Source organism: Ambystoma mexicanum, chromosome 1p, assembly GCF_040938575.1.
Source record: "Ambystoma mexicanum isolate Mex_15411 chromosome 1p, UKY_AmexF1_1, whole genome shotgun sequence".
Lineage (NCBI taxonomy): Eukaryota > Metazoa > Chordata > Amphibia > Caudata > Ambystomatidae > Ambystoma > Ambystoma mexicanum.
The window spans coordinates 1,292,451,502-1,292,470,405 of record NC_090921.1 but is presented as its reverse complement, the minus strand read 5'-3'; the positions used below and the strand labels follow the sequence as shown (position 1 = coordinate 1,292,470,405).

At 49.5% G+C, this 18,904-nt stretch overlaps 1 protein-coding gene across 4 annotated transcripts in view; it reads left to right on the top strand.

Annotated features, from left to right (window-relative positions):
- LOC138453062 (MOB kinase activator 2-like) overlaps window positions 1-16,044 on the top strand; it is a 95,008-nt gene extending 78,964 nt beyond the window's left edge. For all 4 annotated transcript variants that reach the window (XM_069605574.1, XM_069605555.1, XM_069605565.1 and 1 more), the window contains exons 4-6: window positions 830-923; window positions 5,674-5,798; window positions 12,583-16,044. In XM_069605574.1, coding sequence (XP_069461675.1) covers window positions 830-923; window positions 5,674-5,798; window positions 12,583-12,860 — 497 coding nt within the window. In that variant the 3' untranslated portion in view covers window positions 12,861-16,044. The remainder of the gene's footprint in view (window positions 1-829; window positions 924-5,673; window positions 5,799-12,582) is intronic.
- Window positions 16,045-18,904: the final 2,860 nt, after the last annotated feature.

Below are 18,904 nucleotides of genomic sequence, written 5' to 3'. Positions count from 1 at the left end.
GACAGTCCCTTTTTATCATTGGGTAATAATTGTGTTTTTGCTGTGTTGCAACTAACCAACGATCCACGACTTTGCGGCAATAAGCCTGCCGTTCCGTCCACGTTACCAAAATTGGACAAGGAGGTTTACAATTGACTTGTTTCCAATCTGTTCAGATCCCTTCTGGTGTACTAGCGGTGTGGGGCTGATTGATGGTTTGGGGACCGATATTCATCCCTGGACCACTGGTGCCCTGAAAGTTGATTAGTCACACAAGACCCTGAGCTATGCGCCGTGTTTCAGCTGGAAGCTCTATGGGGGAATCTGGGAGAGTGCAATGTGTGCATCCTGGGCTGGGTTATGTGAGCGTGGGCTGTGGTCTACCTCTGGAGGAGTTATGGTTGGGATTCTAGCATGCGGATATGGGAATGAACTCCATTTGGATAGGTCTAGGGTGAGGTTTGTGCTCTCCGATCTGGGGGTCAGTGGGGTTAAAATCAGGGGAGACACAAGCCAGGTCCACTTCTGCATCAGAGCGCATACAGGAGGTTGCTTTCAATGATGCTTGGATTTAAGGAAGGGGGCGGAAGCACCTCCCACGTCTGAATTGGATAATGTTCACTGCGTGTTTCGATGTGAGTTCGGTGTGTACTGGAAGCTCCTTCCGCGCCTGCATTACATAATGATGGCTTGCACTTGAGGATGTGAAGGATTATGTTGCATTTTAATTAAGTGATGATGAAACGCGTCACTGTTCTGCCTTTTGAGGAAGGCTCCTGTGTGATCGCCATGTGGGTCGCTGCTGCTTGGTATTCAATGACGTGCGCCCTCTCCCTGTTTCTTTTTGCAGCCTCTGCCTTCTATAACCACGTGAGCCTGCTCTACGGCGCCATCTCCGAGTACTGCACAGTGGCCAATTGCCCCACGATGACGGCCTGGTACACGTAAGTCATAGGCTGTGTAGTGTGGGCTTCCCCTTGCTCTGGAATTAATTGCAGACAGTTTTGTTGTGGACAAATTATTGGCCGTAGGCATTTATTTTTCTACAGAAAATACACAACCAAAATTACATACAACATGTGTGCTTTTGGGCACACTGTGTCCAGGATTGGGGGGCCAGGAGTCCGGAAGAGCAGAATATGTAGCGAGTGACTGTGGATCAGATCAGTCTGTGCATGCAGTGGAGAGGGGAAATGGACAGGGGAGAAAAGCGAAGTGAATTCGGCAAATAAAGTGGGGTGGGAGCAACTGCAGTGGTTGTTGGGATGTGGAAGGCAGACACCAGACAGGCGAGAGGGGAGTAGGAGGGGCGTCGTCTTCAGATGGAATTAGAGAGTGCGGGACTTTAAGGACAGGGAAAAAGCAAGGGGTAGGGAATTGTACTAGGGCGTGAGGGGCAACGAGAGTGCGGTTACAAAGGGAGCTTAGGGCGCAGGAACTACAGAAAAGAGAAATGATTGGGGAGAGCATTAAATATTTAAGGGATGAAGCACGAGGGAAAAGAGAACCTAGGGGCAAGAGGCAACATGGGCAGCAGCAATAACGGGGGATTAGGAAACCTAAACAGCAGCTAGGTGAAAGGGGAGCAGGAACTGCTGGTGGGGGGGGGGCGTGGGGGAGGGCAGGGGAGGGCAAAGAGAGCAGGCAGAGGGGACAGGTACTGTATAAGGAAGCGGGGATTGGAGGAGGGCGAGCAGGATCTGCAAACAGGGGGTGGGGCGGGCTGCAGATGGGGCAGGACTGGGCCGAACATGATTTACAAATGTGGTGGGCATCGTGGAGAGTAAATCCCGCAGAGTGGCGAGGTGGGTAATAAAGGAGAACGTGGCATTCTGGGAGGCAAGCAGAGCAGGAAGTGGGATTAGGAGATGGAGGGCATGGACGGCAAAGGGTCGAGGGATTTCGCGTAGAGGCCCGCGAGGTAAAGCAGGAAGTGATGATAATAAAATAAGAGCAGGAACTAGAGTAGAGCAGACCGGGTGGAGAGAGGGGGGAGAAGGAAATGGCAACAGGACAACAGGAGCTGCTGCGGGCCAGACCCAGGGAGCCAGGGCTAGAAACGAGGGAAGAAGAAGAAGAAGAAGAAGAGGTGAGGGAGAAGGGCAGAGAGGCAGGCACCAACTGGCCTACAGGGCAGCGCAGCAATGCCAGAAGGGTTGGCCCTACAGTGCCAGTGTGCGCGGTTTTGGGGGCAAGTGTGTTCCAATTTGATGATTAATGTGCGTTCAAATGCTCCGGTTGGCACACAACTTCTTAAACACGCACCTCGCGGTACCACGTCAACCGTTTCTCATGAACGGTCACAAAATATGATTTGCCAACATGGACAACAGTAGAGGCCTGGGCAGCTACAAAAAAAAAAAAAAAATCATCCCGAGTCTAAGCGGGGAACCGCAGCGAAATCGCCAGAGGGGAGCTGGAAACGCTGCAGGTGTCGAGCCTGGCAGCTGTGAGCCCTTTACCCGCGCTTGGGGGGCTCCAGCCGGCCTTGTTTACAGCATGCACACACGCAGCCTATGTTGATAGAGAGTTGCTATGTAACCCGCGCACACAGAAGCAGCCGAGCGAGGCCTGGGTGTTTATAATTAGCCCAAGAGGCACCTGGCCTAGGCGGCTGAGCTCATAGCCCAGCCATTGCCTCATAAGCGCAGAGCATGCTGGGTCCGCAGCTGAACCACGGCTTCAAAGAGTCTCACGCGATCAACCATAGAGAGGTTCATAGTGATAAATTCGAAAACATTGTCGAAAGTCATAATGTCGAGAAAAAAAAGTCTATAAAAAAATGTATTTTTTTGGTTGCTTTTTGTTCGAAATGGGGGGGTTCCCCCACCCCACCCCCTTTTTTATTTTTATTTTACCCCGTTTTTTTAAAAAAAATTTTTTTACCTCCGGAACCCAAAAAAAACATGCAAATTAAAAAAGAAAGCATTTTTTTTTTTTTGACATTATGTCTTCGACTTATTCACTGCCTACCCCATAGAGAGGATAGTGGAAACCGAGCTCGCCCTAGACGGCCACATCAACAGGGAGGAAGAATGATGCTGGGATGCAAACCCACCCCCCCTACCCCGGGCCCCCTCACTAGCGTAAGAGGGGGGTTCGGCCTATTAAGCCCTTAGGATCTTTCCTTTTCCCTGTTTCAGACAAAAAAGAAACCCAGGACTGGTCGATTTGCAGGGTAAGGGCCACCTTATAGGGAAGGACTGGCCGGGGGCATTCTGAACAGAGCTTATTTCTGTCCTCCTTCGGTAGGGGCCTTCTGACCCAATGCCTAAGGAAGGCAAAGACCGCCCCGGGCGTGTGCCATTCCGCTGACCTGGGGTGCTGAATGAGGGCAGGATCGAAGAAAGGCAGACCAGAGTCATCGAGCAGCGGGACATCTTTACTCTGGGCGGGATCCAAAGGAACCCCTTTATTTTTACGTCGCTTAGGCCGGGAATCGAATCCTCCGAGGTATCATGCGAGGAGGGGGGGGGTATGGACGGGTTCCAACCCCTCCCCCCAAAACTAGCTTGGCCAAGATGGAAGGCTGTGGGAAAGCCCCTTATCCACTAACTTGCGCTTCAACGCCCTCCTCAGTAACCCCCTCCTGGGCAGGGGAACCAGGACCCTGAACCTCTTGCACCTGCAAATGCATGGATTTAGCTATGTCTGTTTATTTATGTTCCATTTGTATAGTGCACTTGCAGCCCAGAGGCATCGAGGCGCTGTTATAAAGTATTTGTAAGAATATTGAATTAGAGTTGACTTATGACACGGTGGTCTCTTAGGTACAGGTACATTGATGGCTTCAAAGGCAGATACAATAGTTACATACATTAATAGAATTTAGTTCACATAGTTTTTAATTAATTCTGCATCGCAGTCCTTATTATTACAGCATAGAATGGCGGACTCGTACAGTTTAGACAGAAAGCTTGGTTTTGATTGCTTTGCGGAAAGCTTGGTGGGATTCTATCTTAGGTGTGCAGGAAGGACATTCCAGTGGAGGGCGGCCATCGTGGCAAAGCTAGCAAGTTGACAAAGTACTTTTTTTTTGTTTGTTTGTTTAAAACATTTTTCACACATTCGGGGCAGCACACTTGCTATCGTGAATTGGACATTTCTTGGCTTTTCAAGGTGTGAAAAACATGCAAGTGTGAACCATTTTTTAAATTGGATATTTTTATACACGACACGAGGTCCCAGCAACCATATGTTGTGTTCTGACATAAACCACATCTAACAAAAACACTGATTCTTATGCCCCCCAGCTACCAATGTGAAAGGTCTAAAAAGAGCAATTTACATTCCAAGTAACTTATGTTATACTGTACATGTATGAATTGCAAGGTCGATATAAACACAATGAAATTGAATTACACAAATTATGTCGCCACTGTGAACACAGTGGCAGCACCTCATCAAAACCATACACAAATATGAAAAATATCTAGAGGAACACACACGTGAGGCTTAATCTGATCTCACACAGGACACTATAATGAATCGCCAGCTCAGCCAGGACTAGCCTTCTGGGCATCCAAGTGCAAATGGGGAAGGAAGGATAGCGAGACAATCTGCGCTTAGAAATCACACGCTGGTATTAATCGCGTTATAAAAGAACATTTATAATTGTACTCACTTGCGGGGACCCTGAGAGGGAGTGAAGACTCTAGGTTTGAATGAGGGTGGAAATCCGCCATTTTATTAATAAGCTTATCAAAGGCAGACGCTAGCATAAAGGCCATTAAGAGCCGAGTCTATTGTAGCCTGAATGACTGGCTACCGACACAGGGGCAGAAAGTGACTCCTCCTATGACATCTGTACAGAGCTTGGTGATGCAGGTTCGAATCCCTGCAGGGCCGAAATCAGCTTTTCATCCTTCTGAGGTCGATAAATGGGCACCAGCTTTTCATCCTTCTGAGGTCGATAAATGAGCACCACACACCGTGGGTAATTTATTTTTATAGTTTTAAAGCGCTCACGCAGCCCGCAGGCATTGAGGCGCTGTTAAAGGAACGTTTTTTTGTTTTTGTTTTTTAGTTGCGTAATTGTTTTTGTCTTAGTTACATATTTATAACACACTTAAACACCCAGAGGTCTCAAAGCGCGGACCCGGGTTCGAACCTGTGTTGCTTCCAAGGTGCGCACGTTGCAGCTGAGCTATCCTCCCGGTAATAATAAGCAGAGCTCAGACACCTGAGGGTTTGTAGCACTATATGAATGCTAAATTATTATTATGTGCGCATATTTTATGCAGACTGTAACCCTGACTCTATTGAGAGTTTGTCTTGTCACAAAGTTCTGGACTGCAACAGCAGCCCTGAAGCACACGCTATTGAAATCGTGAGGAAGGATAGCTCCGGGGCAATGTGTGTGTCTTAGTAGCAAGACCACACAGCACAACACAGGTTCGAATCTTGACCCTGCGCGTAGAAACCACTCACTGGTATTCGCGCGTTATGAAAAAAGAACAATTACAAAAATTCTCACTAGCTTGCAAAGAAATGGTCCCCGAGCACACAGTGGCCTCACTGCACGCATGCCAGAGGCCCCGAAGAACACGTAGACAAATAATTGGGCCCGAGTGCACTATAGTTTCACCGAGCACACCACAGGCCCCCCGGCCCCCCCCCCTGCGCAGACTGAAAACCTTTAACATTTCGCACGGCCCCTCATGACAGACCTGCTTTCCTTCTCTCCTTCTGCAGCCAGTTCCAGTGGACAGACGAGAAGGGCAGGAAGAGGAAGTGCTCCGCCCCACAGTACGCCGACTACGCAGCCACCATTGTGCAGAAACTGCTGACCGATGAGGAGCTTGTGCCAACCAAGCACTGTAAGTGACCCACTCCACAGGGATTTGTGGGTGGGAAGAGTACTGCGAGTGCCTGCCACACTAACGGGGCGAGGGAGACCTAGTGGCAGAGGCTGAGGGGCAGCCCTTCCCTCGTGCTCCTTTCAGATACAAATGCGCCACCCCCCCCCTTCACCCCCCCGCTGCGCAATGAAATGGTATTGACTGGGGCACCACGAATAACCCTTCATTCATCGCCATCTTTCTCCCCTGGCACCAACACTTTCCTCCACCAGCACTGTAAGTGACTAGGATGAAGGGGGGGGGGAGGGTACCCTGGACATGACCAGCACCCCATGGGAGCAGGATTGGGGGAAGCGGTTTAGTTTAGTTTAGTTTATTTATTTGTACCGCGCACCGAACCCTGGGGTAGCTGGGCGCCGGAGACTTAAAAACAGTTACAGCATGGCAAAAATATACAGTACAGATTGTGATAAAACAACAACGGTGTAGTAGACCGGGTTACAGGTGGTCAACAGAGGCAAGCAGAGAGGAAGTGCATTAAGCGGCGTTTTTGTTGGAAAGCCATGTTTTTGTTTTGGCTCTAAAAGTCCAAAATGAGGGTTCTGCTCTAAGGTGTGGTGGCAAAGCGTTCCATAGTTTGGCAGCTAGGACCGGGAAGCTGGCGCCGCCTGCTTTTTTTAGAGAGAATTTGGGAACGGAGAGGCAGTGTGCGTATGGTGTTCTAGTTGGTCTAGTTGAGGTGTGATTGTGGAACTTGTCTGCCAGGTATTTGGGTGCGTCGTTAGAGCGGCATTTATGGACGATGACGAGGGATCTGAGGGAGATTCTGTCTCGTACTGGGAGCCAGTGAGCATCTTGTCTGAAGCTGGAGATGTGGGCGTTTCGTGGGATACTGCGGGCAGCTCTGATGGCATTATTTTGCAGTACCTGTAGTTTGTTCAGGTTGTGTTCTGATGAGCCAAGAAAGAGGGTGTTGCAGTAGTCAATTTTTGAGAGCACTAACGCTCTGGCTAGTGTAATGCAGCTAGAGGGTGATAGGAAAGGTTTGCAGGCGTTGATGAGCTTATTGGTGTAAGCTGTTGAAGAGGCAGTTGCGTTCACCTGTCTTTTGAGTGAGAGAGTGGAGTCTAGATAAACCCCAAGGGTTTTAATTTCTTAGGCTACTGTGATTAGGTTACCGTCAATGTTGATGGACGCGTAACGGGGGTCTAGTTTGTTTAGCCGAGGTTGGGAGCCGACAATGGGGAGCTCAGTTTTCTCATCGTTGAGGCATAGGCCGTGCTCTGCCATCCAGGCTTGGATCTCTAAATAAAGGTTGTTGATTTTGGTGGAGTCCTCGTCGTAGCACCCTGATAGGGTGATGAGAACCTGGGTATCGTCAGCATAGTTTGTGTAAGTGACACCTAGATTATCTAGGCGGTCAAACAATAGCTTTGTGAAGATATTGTATAGAGTCGGCGAGACGCACGAGCCTTGAGGAACGCCGCAGGTGATGGGGACAGGGAGTGCTGATGCCCCTGGGGAGAAGACCCGGGTGGTTCGGTTGGTTAGGAAGGACTGGATCCAGGCAGTCGCCTGGTTAGAGAAGGCCGCTGAGGTCCTCAGATGTTCTGTGAGGATCTGATGGTCGACGAGGTCGAAGGCAGCTGATAGATCTAGCAGTAGGAGAATGGCTAGATTACCCTTGTCCTTTGCCTCGTCCATCTGGATTTTTAGGTCCAGTAGGGCTGACTCTGTTCCATGCCTTGGCCTGAAGCCGGATTGTCTGAGACCCAGGAGATTGTTGTCTTCCAGGTGCTTCTGTATTTGCAGGTAGGCCACTCTGTCTAGGATCTTCAGGATGTAGGGAACGGTGGTGATTGGCCTGTAATTAGTTGGGTTATTGGGGTCTAGATTAGGTTTTTTTAGAAGTGGCATGACCCAGGCCTCCTTGAGGCTACTGGGCACTGAGCTTGATTTGAAGGATGCATTGATGAGGGCTGTTATGAAGGGGGCCAGAGTGTTGGCGCCTTCTTGGATGATGGGGGCTGGGCATGAGTCCCCTTGGCATCTAGAGGGCTTGAGGCCCTTAATGATGCTTTCTACTTCTTTAGTGGAAACTGGTGAGAAGGAGAAGGGGGGGCAGGTAGGTGTTTTGGGGGTGGTGGGCGGAGGGCGGTTTGTTTTTTTGGATAGGCTGAGCTTTTTCTGTTCGATTTTGGATTGTAACATGGTGATTTTGTCTGCAAGGGCTTTTTGAATCCTCTCACACCAGTCTGCATCTTTCACGCAGGTTTCAGCCAGAGTGGGGGGGGATTCGAGTTCCCTAAGGATATTGAAGAGCTCTTTTGTTTTAGATTTGGCGTTCTCAATTCTGTTATCGTATGTCTCTTTTTTGGCCTTAAGGATAGCAGTTTTGTAGGTGGTGGCTGCTATCGAGAGTTGAGTTTTGTTGGAAAGGTTGGGCGTTTTTCTCCAGGTGGCTTCTGCGGCTCGTTTGGAGTTTCGGAGGATTTTTAGCTCTGGTGTGAACCATTTGTTCATATGGGCTGCCGGTTTGGCTTTGGTGAGTTTGAGTGGGGCGATGGTGTCTATTGCTGATTCTAACGTTTTGTTGTAGAGGTCAGCGAGTTTCTCTGCATCTAGGTTGGCGTAGTTTGTAGGGGTACAGATATTGTCTATAAGTGGGCAGAGGTTTTGTAAAGTAATGTTGCGGTTGTTTCTGGTGAGGGTTTGGGGGATGGTAGGGGTTGGAAAGTTTGGTTGTGATTTCCCTTGTATGGAGAAGGAGATGGCGTGGTGGTCAGACCAAGCAGTTTGCTCGTTTTTTGTAATGGTCGTAGAGCAGTTGAGATCCGCTAGCCAGTCCAGGGTCCTGCCTTTGTTGTGGGTAGGGTCTGTGATTCTGAGCTTGAACCCTAGTTGGGAGATGGTGCTTTCCAGGGAGAGCGCATTGGTATCGTTTGGGTCGCCGAGACCGAGGTTGAGGTCGCCAAGAAGGATAATTTGAGATCCTGTTTTGGTGTTGGTGGTCAAGAGGTCAGATATCTCTTCCTCAAATGTGGTGATGGGGCCTGGAGGTCTGTAAAGGAGGTGTAATAGTATGGTTTGTGTGGCAGAGAGTTGGAGCTTAGCTGACAGAAGTTCTGCAGATCGGAAGCTAGGCGGCGGGATTAATCTAAGTCCAAGGGATGTTTTAGCGATGAAGGCTACTCCTCCTCCTTTGCCTGTGTCCCGGTCTTTCCTTAGTATTGAATAACCTTCTGGGATGGCGAGGGATAAGGCTGGGCCTGCTGCTTGGTGCAGCCAAGTTTCCGTGATAGCCAGGAAGTGTAGATTGTTGACAGAGATGAAGTCTGCGATATCTAGCGCATGGGCGACCAGGGAGCGGGCATTGACAAGGGCGCCCTTGATTAGTGGTTGTTCAGATGTACTCAAGGGGGCTGATTGGGTGATGTTCAAAGTTTGAGTGGAGTTTGCTTGAATGTGTGCGGGATGAGAGGAGTGTTTTTTGGCGAGTGTTTTGGGGGTTATGAACCGAGAGCTGAGTCTCAGGTTTCTGTCTTTTAATGTGCATGGGTTCCAAGGAGTGGGTGGATTTGCTGGGCCTTTGCTGGGTCTGTGGTGGGTTCTGGCGCCAGGTCTAGAGTTCCGATCGGAGGGAATGAGGGTAGTGTTACGGGAGTTAGTTGGGTTAGCTAATGTGGAGGTGTTGTAGTCGATGGTATGGCATGATGCTCTCATGTTGATGCTCTCATGTTGATGGGGTTCTGCTTATGGACAGGTGTTGGTGATTGACACCCAAAAACATTATGAATGACTGGTGGCCTATAGTGTGGGGAACAAGAATTCGGAGTAACCCACTGTGTAGTGTAGGCACCTGCTGGGTAGGTGAATGACGAGGGGGCGCTGTGCGCATTAGGCACCCATTGGTTTGGAGGCGATGTGAAGAAGAACACTGCACACTTTCAAGGGGTAATGAGGCAGGCTGTGAATGGCAACTTAACTGTGCATAAAACTGGCCACACAAGTCTTTTGAAGCACATTTCTCCAACCAACACTTGGTTGAGAAGCCTTCCCAGTGTGGACATGTGTAAATAACCCATTTCTCCTGCTGTAAAACATACCCGTGTGTTCCCAGTGGACACACTGGATTCCCCGCAAACAAATGTTTGTGCAATGGGAGAAATTCCCCCTTGATACTTTGTGCTGCAGTGGGGAGAAAGCGCAACACAAATTATGTGCTGTGGAAATAACAGTAGTTTGGGAAATAGTGCCAGGTAATATTATAAAACTGTGTCCACAGTTCCTGTGGGAGAGAATATTCTGGCACAATCCCTGGCCCCAAAACTGAATTGGCAGAAATGCAGTCGTCAGGTGAGCGCAAGTCAGCCTTCAGTGGTGTAACGGAACACATTGAAGTGCAGAGTCCAAGCTTTCCAGTGCAAAAAATGCAAAGGCATAAAATCACCAGCAAAATTCAAACCTTATTGCAATAACAGTGACTTATCAAACGTACAATACACACATCTAGCGTTACATGGAGAGGGATATCCGAAACTCAAGTTAAAAAAAAAACACATACAAACAACCATTTGAAGAACCCTTTTAGTAAAGGTAAGCAGTAAAGGAAATCCTTTACTGTGAACTACGTTTGGCGGCCATGTTAGTCAGGTTGTGGAGAAGCGACTGCATCTATCTGCGAACCTATTGGGACACCCAGGGAGGCTGGAGGGAGAGATTAAACACGCTTTTTACAATGGCATAAGTAGCAGCCAGACAAATGGAAGATGGCGCTGTCTGTCTCCCTCTGTCTGGCTCAAATATGATTGGCCGGGACGACTGTCTCAGTTCCATTAGATCGCTTATCAAGCCTGGCATTCAGCCACTCATGAAAGGATCTAGTCCTTGTGGTCCTGGAGGCCTATTGTTCAGAGCAGCACCACACCTGGGATGGGGAAGCATTTCCCCCAAAGGCTAGAGGTAGAAAAGCTGAAGGCACATCCTTTGCATTTTAGCTCCATAATGTCATTTTGGACCCCAGTTTTGGTGAACTGCCCACTCTTCCTATCCTCAACCGCCATTTTCATGCACTGAACCTTTTTCCAATGGGTAAGGGGACTTTCAACGGTATCGAAAAAATGGGTCTCACATGGTCCCTCCTTCTTTGTCCCCAAAGTCCTCATTTATGGCTAAACTTCTAGGTACAGATAGTTAATCTTGTTCTGCGAAACCATCTTTTTGGGAAGTCCATCTGGTGCACAGCGTTCTTTTGACAATGAAAGCAGCGGAACGTATCCAGGCGTGGCCAATCCTGGTGGTATTGGCGAGCTAAGATACTGTAGCAGTGAAGCCGGAAGTCCGATACCCCACGGCACTGGTCTTGACATAACAGATGACCTTGAAAAACCTCATTAGCAGTTGTTAGTGAGTGGCGATATGTACACGAGCAGAAGATCCCGAGACCACTGTTGGCCCAAATCACCACCAGCAAAGTAAAACGGGAAAAATGTGTCTCAAATTCCACTCGCTAGTGGAGCAGATTTCGACACGAGTTTGCCACTATTGGGCAAAATCGCCATTTGGAGCCTTTTTGCTTTGGTTGCACGCATATTAAAATCTCTCTCCCTCTCCGTTTTGCGGCCACCTAATCGGCTGAAACATTTGGGCACCCAAAGCAAAAACAAGCGGAATTGCAAAACTTCTGGCAGAAAGTCATCAGAAATTCACAATTTCTCCCCACAGGCGAAATGACGAGGTGAGCAGGTACTACACAGAATTGGTTACATGCAGCGAATAATGCCTGTTTCAATCACCCTTACGCGAGACCTTTATCGTGAGAAAACAGGTCGACAAGAGTGCATATACCAACCCCAGTTTGCAACGGTTGCCAAACACGGCTTGCACTAGGTATACCTCAATGTTGCACAAAGACCCAGGCCAAACACAGTGGACCGTTTTTGATTATTCAGACTAGTACACACAGTAGGATCTACATGAAAATCACATTTCTTAAAACAATGTGGCAGAATACAGTCGAATGCTTCGCATTACAAAAATGTTGAGTGCATTTAAATAACAATTCCCCGCAACTCCTGATCCCCTTGCTAAGCAGTATGGGATTCAACATTTTTTACCATGCCGAATGCGCACAAAACGCGTATTCCGCAGTTCTGTTTCGTTCTTTTCAGCCATTACCCCCACAGTACACAGACAGCATTTGCTGGAAGATTTGATAGTTTGTGTGAGCTCGTGAGCAGTACATTGAGGGAGTTAGGAATGTGTTGTTCGCTTGACCGGCAATTATTTTTGCCTTTTTGGTTTTGTTTCATAGCGTGCCTCTCTATCAATGTGGATGTCATTTGTGATGTTCTGTACAATGTCACCAGATCTGCAAGGCTGGGTTCTTATATGGTGGCGTTGCTAATCACAACTAGGGAATTTCAGTGAATTTTAGGTTCTGCATTGCAACCGTAACATATAACTCCAAAGTTAGGCATAACTAACAAACTTGTTTTCATTAACGCATGTATGTGTAGTATAAAACCACTGTACGCTTATGAACTAGCCTTCCTAACCAGAGCAAGCATTTCCACTTTACAAATACCTGATTACTTAAGCGTGGTTTCCAACCTTCCGATCAAGATGTTTTGGACTACAACTCCCATCAGCTCTAGCCAGTATAGTCAATGGCAAGGATCAATGGAGTCGTAGTCCAAAACACCTGAACAGCTACAAGTTGCAGACTCTGATTAGCGTATGCATGTTCACTGTCGTCAACGTTTTCCCCATCATGTGTTCTCACCATATCCTCTTTCCTCAGGTAAAGAGTTTCCGAAAAGTTTTCGCCCGGCCATCCAGAAGATTTTCCGTCTGCTCTTCCACCTCCTGGGGCACATCTACACCTCACACTTCAAGGCCGTGTTGAAGCTGGAGTTGCACCCGCACCTCAACACTCTCTACCTGCACTTTCTGCTCTTTTGTGCCGAGTTCCATCTGCTGGACTCCAAGGAGATGGCGTTGAGCGAGGACCTGACGACGGCCCTCATCCGATCCAGCCCGCAGCCACGAAACTCTGGGGTCCAGCCATGGAAATCGTGAAGCCACGTGGCGTCGGAAGCCGGCACCCAACTTTTGCAAGGCCACCCATTTACTATTATGTTTGTATTGAGGACGATTGCATCATGTCCTGTTTTTCAAACGGGACTGGATCATGCGCCACGTTTCCAGGAAAACTGCTCTGAGGCGAGTCTGTTGGAAATGATCAGGAGAGTTGGTGCGGGGGTTCATTGCACTTTATCTCCAGCGTACCCCTGACAGCAGTGCATACCTAAGAGCATTGGATATAGGTGCATGGCTTTTGTTGAGGATCTGGACTGTTACAAAACATGAAAGTAGGTTGACAGACTCTTGACACGCTGGAACCATGGGATGTCGGACTCGGTGGCGAGGGAGATGTCTGCGAATCTATGGTCATATGAGGTCACAAGCCAAAGGTTTATCTTGCAAGTCCGTGCCACGCTGGATTACGTGGACACCCAACTTATTTGGAAACCAATGGCTCACAAATATATGTGGACACAGTTTCACCTGAAAGTTAATCGCGCCCCATCTTGTAGTCCGTGGCACTCTAGAGTCCATAAGCAATGTTTGTCCTTGGATTTTGTTGTACCCTAGAATTGTTGTTTTGTTTTTGTCAGAGAATCTATCGTGATTTATCTAAGAATCCATGCCATGCTGGAGTTCGTGGCATGGCTACTTTTCAGGTGTTAATCCATGGCACAAGGGAATCGAAGGCCGTCGGGTTACCTGAATCCCGGGCACCGGAGGAATCTGTGGACTCGTTTGCCTGAAATGCTTTTTGACATGCCTGGTGGGCACACGCTGTTTGAACTTGTTGTAACTGACCGAAGAGCGGTTCCATGGCATATCACAGTTGGTGGAATAATTCTAGTTTGAACGCTGCCAGAAGGCCCTACGTCGCCAGGGGTACTGTTCCGGGGATTCTTTGGGTCTCAACTTATTTACCACATTGGGGACTGCACGGGACACTGGCACTGCCACATCAAGGCTGCACAAGCTATAGACACGAAACGGAAAAACGGGGTGTATGTAAATCGTGATGTGCCCCGGCTCAGAGACTGGTCATGTGCACAAGGGATACTTTATACTGCTTGTGGATTTTTTTTTTTCTAGATTTTTATACCTTTTTACTATTGCTTTTTTTTTAAATACTTGGGATGGCGGTGTTTGCATTATTCCCCCCCGAAGTGTGGCTGGAGGGGGGGTTGGCGCTTGTGTCCGCACGGCTATTTTTCGTGCACTGCTGCTGGCTGGCACACACACATTGCAGAATGTCCCTCCGAGCTTCCCATTCCTGCAAGCCAGGAAGCCACGTGGCAGAGGTTTGGCAGCTGGCCTGCCTGCGTCATCCACATGAGCCTCGGAACAGAAACTCACCCCTAAACCAGAGCCACGCGACTGCACATAAGTGACCACCAAGCTTGAGAAGATCGCCGTTATCCTGTATGTGCCCCTGTTGGTTTTTAACACACTGATTTTTGTAAATTTAAGCTGAACACATTTTTTTTCTTGGCAAGGAGAGAACACTTCTGGGCACAGATTCTCACCCTGGGCACTCTTGACGTGCACGCCCTCCTCATCAGTCCAAGTCCTACTCCCTGAGGGCCCCAGGCAAGTGGCGCATTACAAAAATTAAAATAGACTATCAATGATAGTATCCTGCAGATGTGAGTGTGGCGGACAAGATAAGCGTGGCAGGCTGTCCACTTGACCAGGCCCATGCCCGATCAACATAGTGTCCTTTAACCATCTGCTCAAGTGACCCCCCCCCCCTCCCAAATCCACAGTCCACACACCCAGGATCCCTAGCTCCTGTTAGGGGGGGGGGCATCTCTGGCAATCATTGCAATAGGTGTGGGAGATCTTACAGTGGTGAGGCAGGAGCCTGCAACCAGCACAAATGAGAAACCCAGCGAAGCTTGGGTCTGCGGTCTGTGTGATTTTGGGGGGGGGGGGGGGGGGTCTGGGAGGGCGAGAACTGAAAAGGCCAGGCCCAGCAGCCAGCGAAGCAGAGGAATGGTGCTCTGGGGCGGTGTGAAAGAGTAGACACAGTGGGGATGAACTGCTGCCAGTGTTATAAGGGAGAGACCCAGAGGAGACTCTCTTGCCCGAGTATGGCAGAACCAAGGCTTACGGAGACAAGGCAGCCAGTGTGAGGCGAAGGTCCTGCGGTCAGCCAGTGCTCTTGGGAGTGGCCCCGAGAAGGGTAGGCAGCAGGATGACTGGGTTGGGTGCTAAGTTGTCCGGTCACGAATGACCAGAGACATGCCCAATAATATCTAGGCCCTGATGCCCGTGTATCATTGCATCATCATTGCATTGCGAGAGGCCAGACACTAGAGCCACTTCAACATTTGGTCTGGTGGGGGCAGATAGGACCGTAGCACCCGCCCCCCCAGCCCTTCACGTTTCATACCAACACTCATCACATCAAACCACGCAACCCGCATTCAGGGAGTGCTGACCATCTCTTGATGAAAGGGTGGAAGGGGCACCATTCCAACAGGGAATCTATTTCTTAATTTGTAATGCAACGTGCAACACTCGGCGTGATTTTGAAAAGTAGTGGCTGAAAAGCTCCTTTCTTCAGAGCCCAGCTGGACTGGGTCTCCCATACCATGTCCACCATTGGCATAGACTGTGCTAGGGCAAGAAGGCATTTGGGGTTAATGAGGTCCCTCTGCCAGTGATCGCCTATTGCCGGGGGTTATGAGGCTTTGTAGGTTGAGCCGGCTGAGAGGTTCTGTAGGAGAGAGCGCCTGTTGTGGGGGGTAAGGAGACGAAGCTTGTGAGTTGACCTCTCAAACTAATATTGCCCTTCTAGGGTTGAGCAGGCCTTTGGGCATGAGCCTATCGGTTCTTGTGGCATGTTGGCCTTACTGTGCATTTTGGTGAGGAGTCGTCTTGACCTGGCGCTGCTCATTCCTAATGAAGTCTCCGCTCGAGACTGCCGATTCCTGGGTCCAGAATACCTCTCTGCTTGCTACTGTCCTTTCCTGAGAAGGCCGCTTGGCCGAGACTAGCCCCTGCAAAGGGAGAGGATCTCTTAGGCCATGGCTGCCCGCTGAGGGAGCGAGGGAAGCTCCCGGACCGAGACTGCCACACACCAAGGGCTTGGCGAGTCCTTCTGAAATGCTTGTTTTGCGCTTCAAAAATGTATTTGTAACTTATTAATTTTATCAGTAAACAAAAAAACAAGAAATCCTTTTGTTTTGTAATGTGTTTTGTCTGGTGCCCTTTCTTTTCACAAACAGACCTGAAATATACACATTAGTGTGAAATGAGAATTTGAAATGATCTAGAAAATATGGTTGATGGACATAGACCTTCCTCACATACCAGCATCGCCTGAGAGCAGGTGCACATACACTTGTGTTCACCACCAGAACAAACCGCCCTGCAGCAGCAGGTGCATGTACAGAAAACTGCGGTCCACAGGAGCCCCGCCCTATGGTAAGTGCATATTTGCAAATCAGGTAACGCCTCCCAAAAGAAGCCGGAGCACACCACACCTCACCACACCACAGGAGCTCCCAACCTACATCAGGTGCATGAGCAAACCTAATCACTACACAGTAGCCCCCGTGCAAACCTGTCCACCACAAGACTCCTCAACCTTTTGCCAGTGGGAATGCACATGAGTTCACAAGAGAGGCCTCCTATCTGAAAACCGTGCATGTGCACTGAACGGCTCAGTGCGTGAGCCATCACAGTGTGGTAGGTTATGTACACTCCTGCTGTCCACAAGAGCCCCCATTTATCGCATGCGCCTGCATAACTGCTCGCCGCAGGTACAGGTGCACACCTGCTCACCACCGCAGCCCTGATGCGTGCAATACCAAGAAATAAAAGCCAGAGTATTTCTCCTGCACACCGCAAAGGGAACACACGCGCGTGTCACGCTTCCACAGAATTCCCTACCTTCTGTAGGCTGCCTCCACAAACTCAACATTAGGGTGACGTGGAATCATCTGAAACTAAGCTAGAGCAAAACGGATATTGTCTTATGCAGCAAGTAACCCGGAGGGGCATGGTACAGTACCCCCTCAAACCCTTGCTAGGTAGCCTGGCCCACGCCTTGTCCAAGCCAATGCAGCTAAAGCTCAGGGGTAAGTGGGTAGACACACAACCGGACTGGCCATCATACGACTCAAGTAAACCTTGTAATCCAGATCATCTGCTTGTTATTTCCACACTCATCTGTGCTCCTCTCCTATACCGTGCAATCCTCCAATGCTGGCCATACCTCACACCCTTTCAACCTTATCCATCTCCCCAACCTCATCCACCGTTCTTTACTCCACTACTCTCCCCATCCAAGCTCATCCCCTTTGTCACCGATAGGCCAGCTGTACCATAACCTCTTTCTCCCTACCCATGAAACCTCCTTGCGTTCATTCCCCACACGTCCTACCAGGGGGTCTAACCTCTCTCCTTGGCTATTTAACCACTAGCTGGCACCTCTGGCCCACTGCATCTCTACCTTCTGCTCCGCCAGTTTTATGCGGATGACACCGAGCTCTCCTTCAGGCTCCCATCAGCCTCTACTGCTCCTTCTCTCATACCAGACTGTCTGCAATTCAGGAATGGTGTGCCGCCAATGATCTCTGCCTTTACGCCAGTAAGACTGAGCTACTCATCGGGACACCTGCTCCCTCCTTTCCTCTCTCTCCCTCTCTGGCCGCCCACTCTGGGTCCTCTTCCTGCTCCTTCGTGTGAGGCTAAGAACCTTGGTATCATCTTTGACTCACCCGCCTCCATCCACAAGGCTTTCTGGGGCCGGAGACCACACTGCATCCAACTCTCTTCCTAAGCATCATCCTTCTCGAGCCCTCCACTCATCCACCTTCAACTCTCTGAGGGTCAGACGCTTCCAAGCAGAGAGTGGGGATAAATCTCTGTCCTCGGCTGGAGCCTCTGTATGCAACAGCCTCCCTGCCTCAAACTTGAGCAGGACCAGCTACGGTTCCAGAAGCAACTCAAGACCTTCCTTTTCACTTCCTCTCTCCATTGCTGATGTTGCTGTCTGCTGGCCATACTGATTACCTGGCCACCAACTGAACTCATGGGACCAGGCCCTTGCACTGCTTCCGGCCTCACAACCACTTAAGGGACTGTATCTGCAACCCTACAGTCCCCTGATTCTCTGCACTCATAAGCCACCTCCTGGCTGCACTTACTAGATAATGTGCACTCTTCCCTCCCCCCTGGCACTTCTCCCCCTCAACCCTCCCGCCCCCCGCACTTGTGCGGTCTGAATGACACATGGCCTAGTAAGATGTTTGTTTTGTCCTCCCTCTGTCCTACCTCCCTTGTCTTGTCACGCCTAGAAACACTTGTGTACAGGCACGTTATAAATTACTTGCATCATACCACAGCACTGCTGAACCAACCCACTCCTGCCAACCGCACCTCATCTCTTCACATCCACCCAGTCTGCCTCAACCTTTTACATCAATCCACCCTACCTCGCACCCTTCACAACCACCCTACCACATCCCCTTTCACTACCACTGCCGTACCTTGCCATTTACCTAGCCACTCACCCCGAATCATCCAACATCAACCCAATCCCATTTAGCCCCATCTTACCCTCTTTCACCTATCCGTTTTCACACCACCTGTGCCACCTCATCCCCTTTCACACCTTTTTATCTCTGACCTCACCCAGTTCCCAATTTCACCCCCACATCAACCTCTACACATTACCCTTTAACACCATCTGAATCCTTCAACCCATCACATGCAATTTCACCCCTCTAACTCTCTCCCTTTCCCCACCTGACCCCATTTTGCCCTCACACACTCCAAACGCACCCTGGTTCACCCACACCAAGCTCTCAACAGCATCCCTTTAATTTCACCCACACACTACCTCAAACCTTTTCACCTCCACCCACCCTTATGCCCACCCATCCACTGTACTTCACCCCTTTCAATGCCAACTCCACACCCTTTCACAAACTTCATCCTCTTTCCCCAGCCAACCTACCTTTTCCTCCCTCAATGTGGCCCGCCATACAGCACCCTCTTTAACCTCTGTCCCCATTCCTGGCCCAGTC